General features: G+C 56.6%; 1 protein-coding gene across 4 annotated transcripts in view; it reads left to right on the top strand.

Moving 5' to 3' along the window:
* The window catches only part of PLXNA4 (plexin A4), a 537,871-nt gene that overhangs the window by 506,996 nt on the left and 15,153 nt on the right, over positions 1-15,722 (top strand). For all 4 annotated transcript variants that reach the window (XM_034672299.1, XM_034672298.1, XM_034672300.1 and 1 more), the window contains exons 26-30: positions 7,600-7,703; positions 8,235-8,334; positions 9,487-9,677; positions 10,578-10,747; positions 14,435-14,647. In XM_034672299.1, the coding sequence (XP_034528190.1) occupies positions 7,600-7,703; positions 8,235-8,334; positions 9,487-9,677; positions 10,578-10,747; positions 14,435-14,647 (778 nt within the window). The remainder of the gene's footprint in view (positions 1-7,599; positions 7,704-8,234; positions 8,335-9,486; positions 9,678-10,577; positions 10,748-14,434; positions 14,648-15,722) is intronic.

Raw genomic sequence — 15,722 nt, 5'->3', positions numbered from 1 at the left:
GAGCCCGTGTTGCAGGCCAAGTCCGAAGGCTTTCTGTAGGCCGAATTCCCTCCTGCTCAGGGGAGGTTAGTCGTTCCTTCTCTTCAGGTCTTAGCTCACTGGATGAGGCCCACCTACATTATGGGGGCAATTCACTTTACTCAAAGTCCACTGATTTAACTGTTAATCTCATCTAAAACAACCTCACAGAAACATCCAGAATAATGTCTGAGCACATAATTGGATGCCTAGGCCCAGCCAAGTTGACACATCAAATTAACCAGCCCAGGAGCCCAAGTGAAGGACACAAGGCCTGACTTCATTTCAGTCTGTTGGAATCTAGGGAAGGCAAGACACCACATGGTAGGCACTGGGGGCCGCGCTGGGGCAGGGAGAACTTCGGGAGCTCCCCAAGCACAGTGGTGATGGTATCCCACTCCATTATGCATGAGGCTGTCCTCACCCCGTTTATATCCCTTCCCACCCGCAGCTTTTGGGTCTAAGTAGCCCCCTACAGCACTAAACTCTTCAACTGATGTATCGTAAGAGCCTACGTTGGGGAAAGGTTTGTGCCAGGCATGGGGTAACCAGTGTGAGCAGGACGAGTTCCTCATTTCTTTGCACAGCAGCAGAAGGCAAGACTCCCCTCCCTCTGAGCCAGGGGACTCTGTCTCAGCAAAGAGGACATCACCGATGCTGGTCCGTTCCACTGCGCAGGACAATCTGCCACTCAGATAGGCACAGCACCTGGGCCCTGGTCACACAGCAGGAAGGTAGAGAGAACACCCCTGTCCTCCCCGTACAGTCTCCCCGTGGGCCCCGACCTCCCGAGATGCCTCTGGTTTAAGGCAAACACTCTCTCAATAACCCCTGGAATTCCGCCACCCCCTCTGTCTTGCCGTTCAGGGTTCAAGTCATGCTGAAAGGATATATATATTTTTTCAAATAAGTAATTCCTGCATGCAATAAAAAGATACACTATCTTCCAAAGGAAATATAAAGAGTTCACAGCAGCTGTCTCCCCAGTTTGCATTTTCCGCTGCACCTGATGGGAACGACAGATAAAGATAATGGGATTTTTTTTTCTTTCTTCTTTCACCTCCCTCTCTCCCCAGAAGGTGGAAGTGTAACAAATTGGATTGTGAGTGTGTCTGTCCTTTGTACTTGGAGCCCAGAGCAGGACACAGGGCTGCCAGGCGGGAGCTGTGAGAGAGAGGTCCGGGCTAGCAGCTCCCCCTTGGTGCCGTGCACAGGAATCCCAGGGTCACCTTTCCCCCTCTCCGGTGCCCACCGCCTGCCTTCTTCACTCTTCTTTGACATGGCACCGCAGAGGACAGCAGGAGGGACCCCAGAGCCTCTGTGTCCCATACTCAAGAATAGCCCTTAAGCTCCAGCTCATCTCTCCTTAATCGAGTGGCAGAGCCCAGCCTTCTTTCGCCTGCAGTGGCACAGGACCCCCCGTCCCCCGGAAGTGCAGCAAGTAGCGGGAGCCACACTTTCCAGTTTACGGAGACTTAGCCCCTCACGCGCAGACGGCACAGTCCCACCTGGGAATTTCTCTGAGGCACCACATTTCATAGTTCAGTTATTTTCTATTATAGAACTTGCTCTCACAGTAACTAAAATACCCTTGTTGTTGTTGTTGTAGCAAAACATTATTTAGACGGTAGCCCCCTCCCGCTCCCACGTCAATTTTCCAACCTCGTTGGCAGTGACACTCTGATCCTGTCATGGCCCCTCCCCGTTCTGCTCTGATGCATGTTCCCCACGCCGCGGAGTAGCTGGGTGTTGACGGTCCCAGGGCTCCCTGCCAGGGGTCTCCTTGGGGCTCACCTGTCGACAGGTGACCAGCAGTCCTCATGTCTCCTCCTCCAGCCCTCTGCTCAGGATCCTGTCTTGGGGGGTAGAGCAGGCACTGGGCGGGGTTGGCGTGTGCTCCTGGTGACAGCCTGCCCGCAGTGCCCCTGGTGAGGCGAGCTGGCCTGGGGCAGAAGCACAGGCATCCGCTGGGAAGGTCCCTCGTGCATCAGGAGGGTGGGCTCGGCCAGGACTGATCAGTCTGGTGAGCGTGTCCCTCCTCCCTTGCCTGTCCAGGCCAGCTCTTCCCACAGCTTCTGTGACAGGTGTGAGGAGAAGTGCTGAGAGAAAGAATGGAAGGAGGGGGGGGTTCCAGGCCTTCAGTCCCCACCCTAAGGTGAAATGAGGTGCCCGTGTGACTACATGTGCATACATTCGTGAGTGTGCGCATGCGTGTGTGTGTCCCGAGCCCTCGCCTGCATCCTCACACCACAAAGGCCACCTCGTGCAGCTTTGTGCTCCAGGCAGGGGGTGCCTTTAGGCACAGCACCTGCTGCGAGGCAGGGGACCCTCCAGGAGCCAGGCCAGGGGCCTCCTTCCAGGGCTGTCCTGCAGGTGAATCCCCCCCTCCTCTGTGCCCCGGCTTCCAGCAAATCCCTCAGCCACCTTCTCAAAACTGGGGGCACGTGCCACGGTGCTCCCATCTCCTCTTGACAGAGAATTTCCAAGCACCGTGTGGTCTGCCTCCTGAACATCCCCTACATCTGCACCCCAGTCCCCACTGCCTTGGCCAAGGGCGGCCATCCTTGGTGGGGCTCCCTACCTCCATGTCCCTCAAGAGCTCCCCCCTTCTCAACCACCCCGTCTCCCTGGCCCGCAGCTCACCCCCAGATGCCTTAGCCTGGGTTGCCAGATCTTCCTTAACCCACTTCTGACTTGCACGTGCCTCTCCAGCCTCTCCTTTCCGCTGCCTCCCACACTGACACACACGGATCCCCCAAAGCATCACGTAAGTGGCACCTTCAGACCAGAGTGCCTGCCTCCCTTGCCCCTCGGCCCTCAGCGCCACAGCCATCCCTACACCCCTCCCCACAGACGCTGCTCATTCTCCCCTGTACCCAGCCTGACCGTGGGCCCGTGCTTCTCGCGCTCTCTCCCAGCCCTCCAGCCAGGGAGCCCTTCAGGAGCCAAGGCTTTGGTTTTGTGAGGTGACCCATGCTGCTGGCCCGGGGCCTGGCGCACCGTGGGCGCTGGGCAGACGGTGTTGGAATGAGTGGGTGTGCGACGGGGCTCTGAGATTTTTTCTGGCTCTGGATTTCCTGCATGGTGGCCGCAGGAGACACCTCTTCCCAGATGTCCTGGTCCAGAGGGCACCTTGTCTCAGGATTCCCTGGGGCCATCCCTGAGCTCAGCGTCCCCCATCATTTGGTGCCTGGAGGTAGTCCAGTCTCTCTCTGTGCCCCAAGGGCAGGCGAAGCTCTCTGGAGGCTGGGCAATCACCTGGAGGACGCTGGCCATTGGCCCGGCTCTCACATCACCCCTCAGCTCTTCTAATGGGGTCACCTCATACATACATAGCAAGGTGTGGACACAAAAGAGAGATATTTTTAGTGCTGTTTTTATACTCAAGACAGAAGGTGCCTGTCTAGTGAAGAGGGTGCTGAACTTGGGACTGGGAGGCTGGGTTCTATTGATTTTCGTTACTGTCATTAAAACTAAGCGTATGTTGAATATGCAACAATACACAGAGCACAAAATGAGATATGCCCTTGCTCAGGGGCCTCCTGGGGCCAACCGAACACCCGCACACACCGCCAAGGGCGCCAGGCTGTCCTTCAGATCTGCCTGACCTTCAACCAGTCCAGCCTGCTCTTGGGTTCCTCATTGCCCAGCAGGGATGAGATTTCCAGAGGCCAGTGATGCTGTGTGAAGGGCGGATGGCTCCCGAGACAGGGAGAAGCCAGATGCTTTGGCCCTCGACCTTGTCCCTTCCTGGCCTGGTTTGACTCGGCAGAGCTCCTGGGCTCACGCCCCTGGCGAGACAAGGTCACGAAGCAGAGCAAGAGCTCTCCAGAGAGCCGAGCTCATGTCTACCATTTTGATTTTCTTGAGACATGCCATGATGTGTCTGGGGAGAACAGAGCCCGTGGCTGGTCTGGATGAAGGGTTTCAGGAAAGGAAGGAAAGCGTAACTCGGAAGCGGAAGTGTGTTCAGGCCAACAGGTCAAACTGAGGACCCTGGCAGCAAAGAGTGAGTTTCAGGGATGAGTCTCCATGTTAGCCCACTCCGATTATTCGGTGCCAGGGAACCCTGTGCCTTCCTGCTGCACTCCGCACGCCCCCCTCCATCCTGGCTCAGCTCGGCAAGCTCCCCAGGGCCTTGCTTCTTTCCTACAGGCCCCAGGGATGGGGCTGCCAGCACCTGGCTTCCACCTGTCTGAGTTTCCATCCATCAGGACTGGTTTGGGAAAGAACTGAGAATGTCACTTGTTTACCTTTCTCACATTTCAGGGAAAAGAGCAAACCCAATGTTTCTGTGTAAGAGGTAATGAAAGTAACAGGCTCAAGAGATCTAAAAGCAGGGCTGAGTGTTCTCCTCTTTGACTCCAGTTCGCTGCCCTCATCTTGGTATCTGGGGGAATATTCCTAACTTGTGGGGATTACAGCTCAAAGACCATAGTTGCTACCCACCCAGCCCCGCCCCTGCTGCCTGCTGGTACCCCACCAGAGGTCCCTTCTTGCAGCCCCTGAATGGGTGAGCACACATTGGCATCAGCAAAGAGCACGTCTCCTGCCGGCCCTGGAGCACCCTGCCGCCCACTGCCGGCGGCCCTCTTGGGCTCCTAGAGCTGAGAGCAGGCTGTGAGGGGAAGCAGCTACCCGCTTTGGTTCAGGGCTCCAGGCCTGCCATCTCACCCTCCCCCCACATCCCAACACTTGGCCGATGCACGGATGTGGCGGTGCCATGCTGCGGTGCCCCGAGCCCTGTCCACGTCCAGGCAACACCCAGAGCGTGGGGGCTGGCTCCTCTATGTCACTGTCTCCAGGTGACCTCATCCAGTGTCCTGCCCAGAGAAGGAGTCCAGTGAGTGCCCCGGGGAAGACAGCTCAGCTGGTTATCAGAAGGAGTGTAGCCTGGGCATAGGGACCTCTACGTCTGTCTTCCCACCCTGTTTCTTTCATTTGGAAGATGGACGAGTGATGATAATTTAACTTTCCTTTCTGGCACTGGCTGTGTCTGATTGTGGGTCTGAGGAGTTCAGATCAACCCTTGACCCAGGGTAGTTCACCGTTCACCTCTACCTGCAACTCTCTGCCTGCCCACTGTGAGCGCCAACAGACAAGCAGAAAATCCTCTTGTACTGCCTGGAAAACAGGCCATCATCACTCATTCTTCTTCCTTCCTTCACTTATTCATTATTCCTTTAATAAATACTCATCAAGTACTTACTGTGTCCCTGGTGCTGGACCAGCACTGTGGTAGGCATCTAGCATCATCAAATTTTTGTACTCCCAAGGACAAGCCATCGTTCCTTGACTGCCCCGGGAGAAAGCATGGCCATACTCTGCCCTACTTTTTTCAGTTGGGGACAGAGAAACTGACTGATTTTCACTTGCTTACATAATTATTGGACATGACTCAGAACCAAGGCTGCTGAGTACAGCTGCACAGGCTGCGCACTGCACAATTTCAGGGAAGTTGTGCAACAGGGAAGCCTTACATCGGGCTCCAGAATCAGTCACCAGCTGTCATTGCTCAGTCCACTAGGCTATGTGGCTTGTTCAGATCCCACTGAATTGTGCTACAACTCCAACAACAAGCGGTGCCAGCGCAGCTGCTAAACCAGAGAGCTGGTCCCCCTCTAGTCCTGGCAAGCCCACAGCCACGTCAGTGGAGGAGGCTTCCTTCTCCCTTAGGCCCAGCCAGTGGACGAAAACATCAGAGCTCTTCCTCTGCTTTTCCTCCGGCCCCCTGTGAGGAATGCAGAAAGTCTGCTGTGCCCCCAAACTATCTCTGTACTGCCCCCACCATGCAGCCTCTGACTTAATGGCCCTGGTGCTATTCACCCCCAGCCGGGGAGACCCGAGATGCTTCGTCTTTTCGGGCCTGCTGTGGGACCAGGCTAAAGCATGCCGCTGCCGTATTCCTTGGCCCCAGGCTGGCCGTCAGCAGGAGTCGGACCCGCTGCCAGATACGCCACGCCTTTTGCCCTGCCGCTCACAAACACCCGCATCTGCACATGACTGCGTAAGACGAAGAACAAAAGCAAAAAGCGCAACAAACCAAGCACCCGCCTCGCTGCCGCCGTGAGCCGTCGCCCCTTTCGTGTCCTTCCCAACCTGCCCCGACGCCCTCATCAGCACGGTCAACTCCAGCCATGCCATCCGCGGGACTGAATGACCGGCAGTCCCCTCGGACCTAGTGAGGCCCCTTTGCTGCAGCGAACATGCCTGGTGTCCGTGTGTTTTCGTTCCTGGGACAGCCCGACCTCACAGGAAGCTGGCAAGCCTGGGAACTGGAGCAGGGACTGCGGTGTTGCAAGCATCTCTGCTGCTCCTCGGGCCAGGCAGCTCCCTTCCTGGGCCTGGTCCTCATCAGTAGCACTGGCCCTGCCAAGGGCACAAGGCAGGGAGGCATTGTGGGCCTCTGTGCTGCAGACGTGGCCCATCGCGGGCCCACAGCTCGGCCTTAGCGGGAGGGCACAGCGTGGGGGGGGGGCAGATTCTGAATCGAGTCAGTGGAGACCGTAGGAAAAGACACCGCGGGGTCAGGCAAGGATGTCGGCTGACTCGTGCCAGCACCCCAGTGCGCTCTGTGAATCCCGGGGCTCCTGCATGTTTCGGAAGTACTGAAGTCTGCACCGCGTTTGTGATTGCCTGGAAGCCGGATTCGTGGCTTCCTGGCTGCAACACATGTGAATACATTTGAATTGAAAAGGCTGTTTTTCTTTTCTGGTGTGTGCATGTGAACATATGTGCGTGTGTGGGTGTGCACGTGCGTATGCACTTGAGCGCTGGTGTGCCTGGCACGCACCTGGGTCTCCATGTGCGCACAGCTGAAGACTGGAGTGTGCACTTCTCCACGTGATCCGTGCCGCGGGGGGTGACGGCAACGTGCTTGAGGAGCGACAGTCTCCTGCTTGCCCGCGTGGGATCCGTCAGAGAGCCCGTGCGCCGTAGGCGTCTGGGCCCTTGAGAATGTATGGCTAGAAGCACATACCTAGAGCGTCAAATAATTAGTTGTTGGATAGCTCAGCACGATGCCGCTATCCACATCAACTCCGTGGGGCTGGGGCTGATCCCGGGCAGGAGAACGGGTTTTGCTGACCTCTCCACACACATTCACCCAGCCTCCCTGCCAAGGGTGACCGACCTGCCGGCTTTCGGGTGCAGGACACACGCCTGGAACTGGACCAGGGTGCACAGAGACTCGGCCTGCAGGCTTGGTCTCATTCGCTCCAAGACCTTGCAATCAGGCCAACGAGCCTGTGGTGCTGACGATGCCGCCTTGCCTTTGCTTAGCCTGCCCCATCCACTCAGCCATACTCACTAAGCATCTGCTAGCTGATGTGGCCGCTCACGGGGACAGGTGGGGAGGGAGGACAGGTGATGTTATCCCACTTGTGTCCCATAGTTTGTTGGGATGAGGCCCAGAGCTGGAACTCGGGGCCCCTCTGCACTGAGAGGGGAGTGTCTGCTAGCGCCTGTCTGTCCCTGGATGCACACTCGAGGTGGTACAGCATAGCTGCCTGCACCGGGGCCCTTGGGATCTCTGGAAGAGGGCCCAACGGCCTCTCTGAGATGCAGCTGCTCTCCCTACAGAGTGGCGACAAGGAAGCGGTGCAAGGATGATCCTGCAGGACGAAGACATCACCACCAAAATTGAGAATGACTGGAAGAGACTGAACACCCTGGCTCATTACCAGGTGGGGTGACTGTGCAGGAGGGGTGGGGCTCGCCAACCCGCAGTTCCCTCCAGTCTCGGGCCGTGAATAACAGGCTCCCCCGGAGGCTGGACACCGAGCTGTATGACCTCTGCAACCACGCTCTGGTCCTTACTGACCCAGGGAGACCCGATGTCCCCCAGCCAGGAGGCCTCGACCTCCTTGGAGACAGGATCCCAACATGTGTGCTTCGGGCGGGGTATGGGCGAGTCCCCGAGAAAAGGCCCTTTCTTGGATGATCCCTGGGGTGGGAGGCCGGGTCCAGGGAAGCAGGGGGTGGAGGGTGCTGGTGAGAAGCTCTTGCCAGAGCTGCTCCAAGAGGGAGCCACAGCACAGATACTACTCAGTGCTCAGGTCTGTCTAGTTTCGTCAAAGCCGAGCCAACAGCCTCCAAAGTCCCCCAGTACCCTGTGAGGCACTGATTGCCCCTGAGGTCCAAGTGTTCTGACTGTGCTTGTTTCCTGAGGTGGCAGAGTGTCTGTGCCCAGGCTCTTAGAAGCCTTCTTCCTGTAGGTGCCGGATGGTTCCGTGGTGGCTTTAGTGTCCAAGCAGGTGACAGCCTATAATGCAGTGAACAACTCCACCGTGTCCAGGACCTCGGCGAGTAAATATGGTGAGTTCTCCGAATCCTCCCGGGGAGGAGAGGATGCCCGAGCTTGTCGTGGTGATGGTCACAACAGCAGCACTGCTGAAGGGCATCGGAGCCCTGGACGGGAGGCAGGCAGGCTGACCATCGCTGGGGAGAGCGTGAGTGGGGAGGAGTCTCCCCATTCTGAACTCTGGTGCAGGAACAGGACCTTCATCCTTGAAAATAGGAAGAAACTCTAACCTTCATGAGCACCATATACTATACACGATGCTTTCGCTTTTGTGATATTCATTATTGCACGTCATGTTCATAACAATCAGTGAATTAAATAATTATTATTTCCCCCTATTATGCAGATTTGCAAATTATAACTCAGATGCGCAGAAGCTAAGCGACGTGTAAAGGTCACACTGCGAGGAGGCAGTTGAGGGAAGGTGCAGACCCAGGTCTCTGGCTCTGCAGTGTGGGGCACAGGGTGCTGGGAGCAGGCTGGCGCCCCCAGGGCAGCCCCGTTCTGCCTCCGCCTGTGTACTCTGGGGCTGGCTGCCTGACCCCTGTAAGACCCGGTCTTCCCAGCAAGACAGGGAATGAAAAAGTTACTGATGTCACAGGATCAGTGTGAAAAGTAAATAGAAGAAAACACAACGGTGCCTGCACACAGTAGGACCTTCATCTTTTCTGCACCACCCCCATTCCACCACACACCACATGTTAGCAAGCAAGTGGGCAGGCTTGGCCCTGGCCAGACTGGAGGATGCTGGGAAGCCGGTGACGGGGCGATTACTAAGCTGGGCAACAGTCCCGAAGGCAGCAGGCTGCCCACTCTTATGTTCCTCCTTAACTGGCCACACAGAACTCATCCGAGATGTCACCTCAGAGCTCTTACAGGGAACAGTGGAACAAGGGACAGGCTTCTATTTTTAGAAATGGAATAATTAAGGGCTGGAGAGATGCAAGTATGGAGGACGAGGAATCTCCGGGGGTGAAGTAGCCCTGGAGAGCTTCCCGGAGGTGGTGGGAAACGCATCTCAGTTCCAGGGAACGACTGCTTGCGAGGCACCAGCACACTGCAGGAAGGATCACACAGCACTGGCCACGGCTGCAAAGGGGCTGGGGGTGGGGGGTGTGTTGTGGTCACATAGCGGCCTCACATGTGTGGGGCCATTGCATTGGCAGAAAACATGATCCGGTACACGGGCAGTCCCGACAGCCTCCGCTCACGCACACCCATGATCACCCCCGACCTGGAGAGCGGAGTCAAGATGTGGCATCTGGTAAAGAACCACGAGCACGGGGACCAGAAGGAGGGTGACCGGGGGAGCAAGATGGTGTCAGAAATCTACCTGACACGTCTACTGGCCACGAAGGTAGGGGACTTCACACAGGGCTTGGGGCATGTGTGGGGTAGGGGGAGGAACTTCGTCACTTCACGGAAATGTCCGAGCTGGCAGGTAGCTAGCGTCTGTGCCAGGACCCCTGTGTTACGCACTCAGCCGCAGTACTCTGCCAGCACAGAACCTCAGACTCTTTCTCAACCATGCAGATGACTAGCCCTAAGTAAGCCCTCCTCTGCCACGGGTGCTCCAGGCACACCCCACCCATGCATCAGTCTGGTGTTGTTTCCAACCTTCTCTGCGCCCGGTCTCAAATATGGAGACCCCAGTCACATCTGTTCACGCTCTCCTGCCATGCCCTGCGAGAGAAGGAGTCCTTCCCTAGGGTGTCATATGCAACCCTTAGAGAGGGAGACGGCGGTTCCATCCATGAGTTTCCAGGCCCTATTTCCCACTCCTGGGGACACTGCGTGCCTGCGGTTAGCTTTTCGGTGTGAGGCTGGCCTCCTCCCTGCTCCGGGTAAGCAAGTGTTCATTAGCCAGTGTGAAGGATGCCCAAACAAAACCAGCAGACTGTGTTTGTGGGCTCTAACCGAGGGAGCTGCTCATTAGCATTTGTGAAAGGTGCTAAAATAACACCATCGAAGGGCGTTAAACCAACCCGTGCTGTTGGCAGACTAAGGCTTCCTTAGGTCCAGCCGTAGGCATTCTATCTATCTGGCACGCAGGGCAGATTTAAAGCTGCCGGAGACAGATGAAGCCGGGGGGGGCGGGGATGGGAGGCGTGGGCTCCCTGGGTTTCATCCAGAAGGGCCGGACTGCACGCTGGGCTCCCCTCCCCTCTCCTCTCCGGGTCCGCTGGGCAGATTTTACAGCTGGCCCCCGAGCTCCCGGGGAGGAGCGGCGTCTGAACCGGTCCCCCTTGGCCCGCAGGGCACCCTGCAGAAGTTTGTGGACGACCTCTTCGAGACCATCTTCAGCACGGCCCACCGGGGCTCCGCCCTGCCCCTGGCCATCAAGTACATGTTTGACTTCCTGGACGAGCAGGCGGACAAACACGGCATCCACGACCCGCACGTCCGCCACACCTGGAAGAGCAACTGGTGAGTGCGGCCGTGGCCCCCTTCCTCCGCAGGCAGCCCCTCTCCCTGCCCTCTCCCAGCCCCACGCTCACCTCCTCTCTCACTTCTCTGACACCGAGCGTGCAGACGCCATCGGGCACGGGCCCTGGCCTCAGCGGGTGACGGACAGGCAGGGAGCTGCTGGGACAGGGAGGCCAGTGCGATGGGAGACGATGCATGTGGGCAACCGATCCCAGACGGCAGCACCTAACAGTGACTCTCAAGCCCAGTTCTGACCTAAGAGTCATGTAGGCGAACAAAAGGTATTTCTGTTCTATTCGAGAAGAAGCCATGGTCTTCCTTCTCGTCCCCCAAACTCCGTCCCCCAAACTCCCTTTGGGGAAGAGACCTTCCCAGCTCTGCTTCGTCTGTCTTTGAGACAGGAAGACAGCAGGATTCTCTGAGTCCTGGCACCCTCGGTGTCTCCACCGTGGGCCTGCTCTCCTGCCCTTCGCGTGTGTATACACTAGGTTTCCGTTTGCAGCTGCAAGGTCAGGCATCAGTATTCAGCACTTGCCGTGGAACCTCGCACAAAGCTGGGGCTCAGTAACTATTGATGACAATGCAGGGCCAAGGTGGGCTCCACTTGAGGGCTTTACCTCGGGCGAGGCTTCTATTTAGTCCCATCCGTCCCAGAATCGCCTCCCTGTAGCTTTTAAATAGCCCCTGTCCCAGGTTGTCTTCCCCAGAACATTCTCCCAAGGCACCAGGTTTGTGCTGCTGACCGCTGGGATGGGCCTGGCACCCAGGGGCACAGCCAGGCACCCTGACAGCCAGCCAGCCCGCAACCCCAGACCAAACACAGATGACGGAAGTCAGAAGTGGTACCAAAACCTTATTTCATGTCGTCTGCTCAGGCTTCTCGTCTCTTTCAACTGAAGATTAGTGCTGTCTGCCGAAATGGGAAAAGCCGGCAGGCAGGAACGCAAATTTGGGCCATCGCACTAAAGTCGGGTTTACTCCCACATTCATTTCCGGTGGGAGACGGTCTTCCCCTGTGGAGTTCTTGCCACCTGTCCGAAATCAGACTCTTAGAACGTGGATCCGTCATGTAGTGTGTTCGTCACGTAGTGCAGAAGCACTGGGTGAAGCCTCGTCCCCGCGGAAGCCCTGCCCGGCCTGCTGTGTCCCCGTGCCCGCCTCTGGGTCAGGTTGTGCCAAATTCTGCCCGGCCTTTCCGCATGCCTCCTCGGAGCTGTTCCGAGGGCCACGTCCCTGGCCTACCCCATCTGCTTCTGCCAGCGAGCCTCCCTCACTGACCGCCTCATCTGAATGTTAGCAGCCTTCATGACCCAACGTGCTCCCCCCAGTCTGGCTCCTGGTCCTGGCTGGGGAGAGGCAGTCTTTCTGAAACACCCCTACCTGCCCTCCTAGCCCATGACAAGCAGACCCCTGAGACAGTGTCTAAACCGTTTGCTTTCAGCCCATACCTCCTCTGGGGGAGGGCCACCTCCAAGGACGCCATAATGCCCTTGGGGGGGGCCCTGCCTTCCCTTCACACCCGCTCCCCCCAGTACCCTGCTGCCCTCACCAGGAACTCCAGGCCAGTGCCAGAGTCACCAGCAGGCTCCGGTTCTTTTCTCCAAAGGACACACGCCCCCCGCCCCCCGACACTGCTCGCTGCCCAGGCGAGAAGCAGTTCGTCTGGGAATTATGAGATCTGCATGCTGACTTAGAGCTCCCTGTCCCTGGGAGAAAAAAGATGACTTCTTCATTCCTGGCCAAAGTTGTAACTCACTCTGCCCCCCCCACCACCCCCCTTCCTCGACAATCCCCCTACCTTTTCTCTTTTCGAAATAAACCTCCTGCTCATTTAGCCTGAGAGGCTGCAATCAACCAGAGATTAGTGCCACCACTAATGTTAATAATATGCTAATATTTCATTAGGCAGGAGCCTCAGTGTGGTGCCCTGGCTTCCCCGTTTGATTTGCCTGTCAGCACAACAGGACGAAGCAGGGGGACTGTTGGGAGAAACAACGGTGTGGCAGATAGGGACACCCCCGCATCCCTCTTCTGGGTGGGACTTCCAGAAACAGGAAGGTGTGGACAGGTGTGGGAGTCCTTGATCCAGACCTCTGATGCTAGCTGTTGTGGCCTCCCCGGCCACCTACGAGGACCCTGACCTTCAGTGCGTGTCGCATTTTTCTGTGTCATCCCTTTATTTCCTATCCCGTATTTCCCAGGATGAGACAAGCGCCGCCTCACACGATCAGAGCTCAGGGCTGCCCGCCTGAGCCCCGCACCGCACACTTTGGGGGAAGGGAACACTTGTCGATTGGTTGGCACTCTTGAATAGGAGGTCTTTCTAGATTGTAGCATTTGTCGTACGGAGGTACTGGCTGCTGGAAGATACGACAGACAGAAATATCGTACTCGCCCTATTGAAGGAAGTCGTTCAAAGAGTTTAAGTTCTAAGAGGCAAGCCAAGCACATACGAGCTCTGAAACTACTCGCAGCCGAACAGCAACCAAAACACCACAACTCAGGGCAAAAGGCAGGCGGTGAGCCGGTAGGGGCAGGAGGAGGGAAAGCGGCAATCCCTTGCTCGGTGCCAGCCTGCTTCCTAACCTGCATCTCAGTGGGCTGGACGGAAGCCACGGGATGAGAGAGCCAGCACAGTGTGGCCTAAGGCAGCAGGTGGACACTTTCTCCCGATGCCCCAGGACCCTTTCTGGCAACACAGACGGTGACTGGTAGTTATCAGACCACACCGCACGGCTCTTTCTCTCGTCTTGCTTTAGCGGATCCTCTCCACTGCCCCCAGGCCTCCTCCAGCTAAGGAACACCTGTTCATCTTTAAAACTCAGACCATGAAGTGTCTTTCCCTCTCTGAAGACTTTCTGGATGTCTCTCTCTGAGTAGACCGGCTGACACCTCCCTGTGTCCCATCAGACCCTGTATGTCCCTGGGTTCTAGCACTGATAGTTCTCACAGCACATGCTTGATGGCATGTCTGACGCCCCCACGAACCCACCAGAACGCAGGCTGCTTGAGGGTGGAAGACATGTCTTATTCACACTGGATCCCCAGGTGCTAGCGTAGCTCCTGGTAGGCAGAAGATGCTAAGTGCAAGAAAGAGGGAGGGGAAGAGGGAACACGAGAGAGCAGCGGAAGGGCTGTAAATGCGGGTTTCTAGGCATGCCAGCTCAGAGAGGAGAAATCAGTTAGCTCCGCTTAAAGTGCTCAGCCCCAGGGCCCTCACCATGTAGGATCAAGCTGATAGTCCCAGGCAGGGGGAAGGATATGCCGTCTTCCAAGTCATACAGTGGATGGCAGAGAATAAGCCACAAAGCGTGTCTTCCCGGTTATTCTTTAAAGTTTGCCAACTGGAGATGCCTTGTATCCAGCATAGGGGGCAGACAGTGGACGAGAGTCAGAAATTCCTTCCTGGCCACCTCTGAGCCGCAAGCCCTGGGCTATCAGGGAAGGTTGTAGTCCCACTGTGCAGACTGGGCATCAAGCCCTCTCCGGGGACCATCAACATTTTAGCTGTGGGTGGATTATTCAGCCTTGCTGATCCCCAGTTTCCCGGCAGGTAAGTTAGTGGCATAGGCTTTGCTTAAGAACAGCTGGTTCCCATCCCCTCCTCTTTTTCCAGAGAACTCTCGGGGCTACGCCACAGCCCCCTGCCCTATCTTCTCTGACCATCTGCCTCTTCCCTCCACACAGCCTGCCCCTGCGGTTTTGGGTCAACATGATCAAGAACCCCCAGTTCGTGTTCGACATCCACAAGAACAGCATCACAGACGCCTGCCTCTCCGTGGTGGCCCAGACGTTCATGGACTCCTGCTCCACGTCCGAGCACCGGCTGGGCAAGGACTCCCCCTCCAACAAGCTGCTCTACGCCAAGGACATCCCCAGCTACAAGAACTGGGTAGAGAGGTGAGTGCTGGGCCTGGGCCAAGGTAGGGCTCCTTGCTGTAGCAAGCAACTGCCCTTGATGAGGGGTCCCCTCCCCTCCAAAATGGGCTGGTGCTTACACACGGGTCGTTCACAAAGCCTGATCCTGCGACTGCAATGCCCACACTCCCATGTGCCCAGTGGTACCGTCAGCTGAAACGAGACCCCAGAGAACCTGGCTGGAGGTGGCCACTGGGCTCTGCCCCCACTCTGCATGGAGGGCCCCAGATCTTCGGGGCTGAAATGCCTTCAGTCCCAAGAAGGAAATGAAGCTCCTGCTCTAATCCCCACCAAAACAAAACAAAACAAACCTTCAAGGGACCAAATAACATCCTGGCACAGAAAATCTGGAGTCCTCTACCCATCTGCCCCTGTCCATCCGGCAAGTCTCCCCACGTCCTGTAGGGATGTCATTGTCACTCTGACACTTCTCACTGCCCCAGTCCCTTGACTCTGCCAAGACGAGCTCTTGATGCCCCATGCCCTGCATTGCTTTCTCGGCCATCGTAGCCCTGGCCTAATCATCGTCTCACGCAATGTCCTGTGACTGGAGGGCCACCGGTAAGCTGGGAAGCCCGTCTTCATGCAAAGCTAACTCCTGGTAAAGAACATCAGTGGTTTGTCTGGGCCAATCAGTGCCACATACCAACCACCTGAGCTAGGCAACCCAGCCAAAGCTTTATTTATTCATGCCCGTAGCCCTGGGATATAAGGGGACAGGATTATAACCTCACTCTCTTCCCCTGAAAGTGAAGAAATATACATTCAGAATGGCTAAATAATCAGCCCAAGGTGACTTCAGTGGCCAAGATGAGAGCTGATCCCCAAACTCAGCTGACTCCTACATCACTTTTCTATGATTTATGATACTTTTAGACAGGGCAACCTATATGGTGTCCCTGTGTGAATTAGGGAAAGTGCCTTTCCTACTAGAGGATATAACCCTGGCCAGGGTGCATGGTTTGTTGAGTGATGGACTGGTTGTCAGCCCAAGCACCTTTGTGCAGTGAACGACCTGCACAACTCTACATGGCAGTCCTGATTTTAGAGTCCCTTT

The sequence above is a fragment of the Ailuropoda melanoleuca genome, chromosome 1 (assembly GCF_002007445.2).
Source record: "Ailuropoda melanoleuca isolate Jingjing chromosome 1, ASM200744v2, whole genome shotgun sequence".
NCBI classification, from domain to species: domain Eukaryota; kingdom Metazoa; phylum Chordata; class Mammalia; order Carnivora; family Ursidae; genus Ailuropoda; species Ailuropoda melanoleuca.
This window is presented reverse-complemented; position numbering and strand designations above follow the sequence as displayed.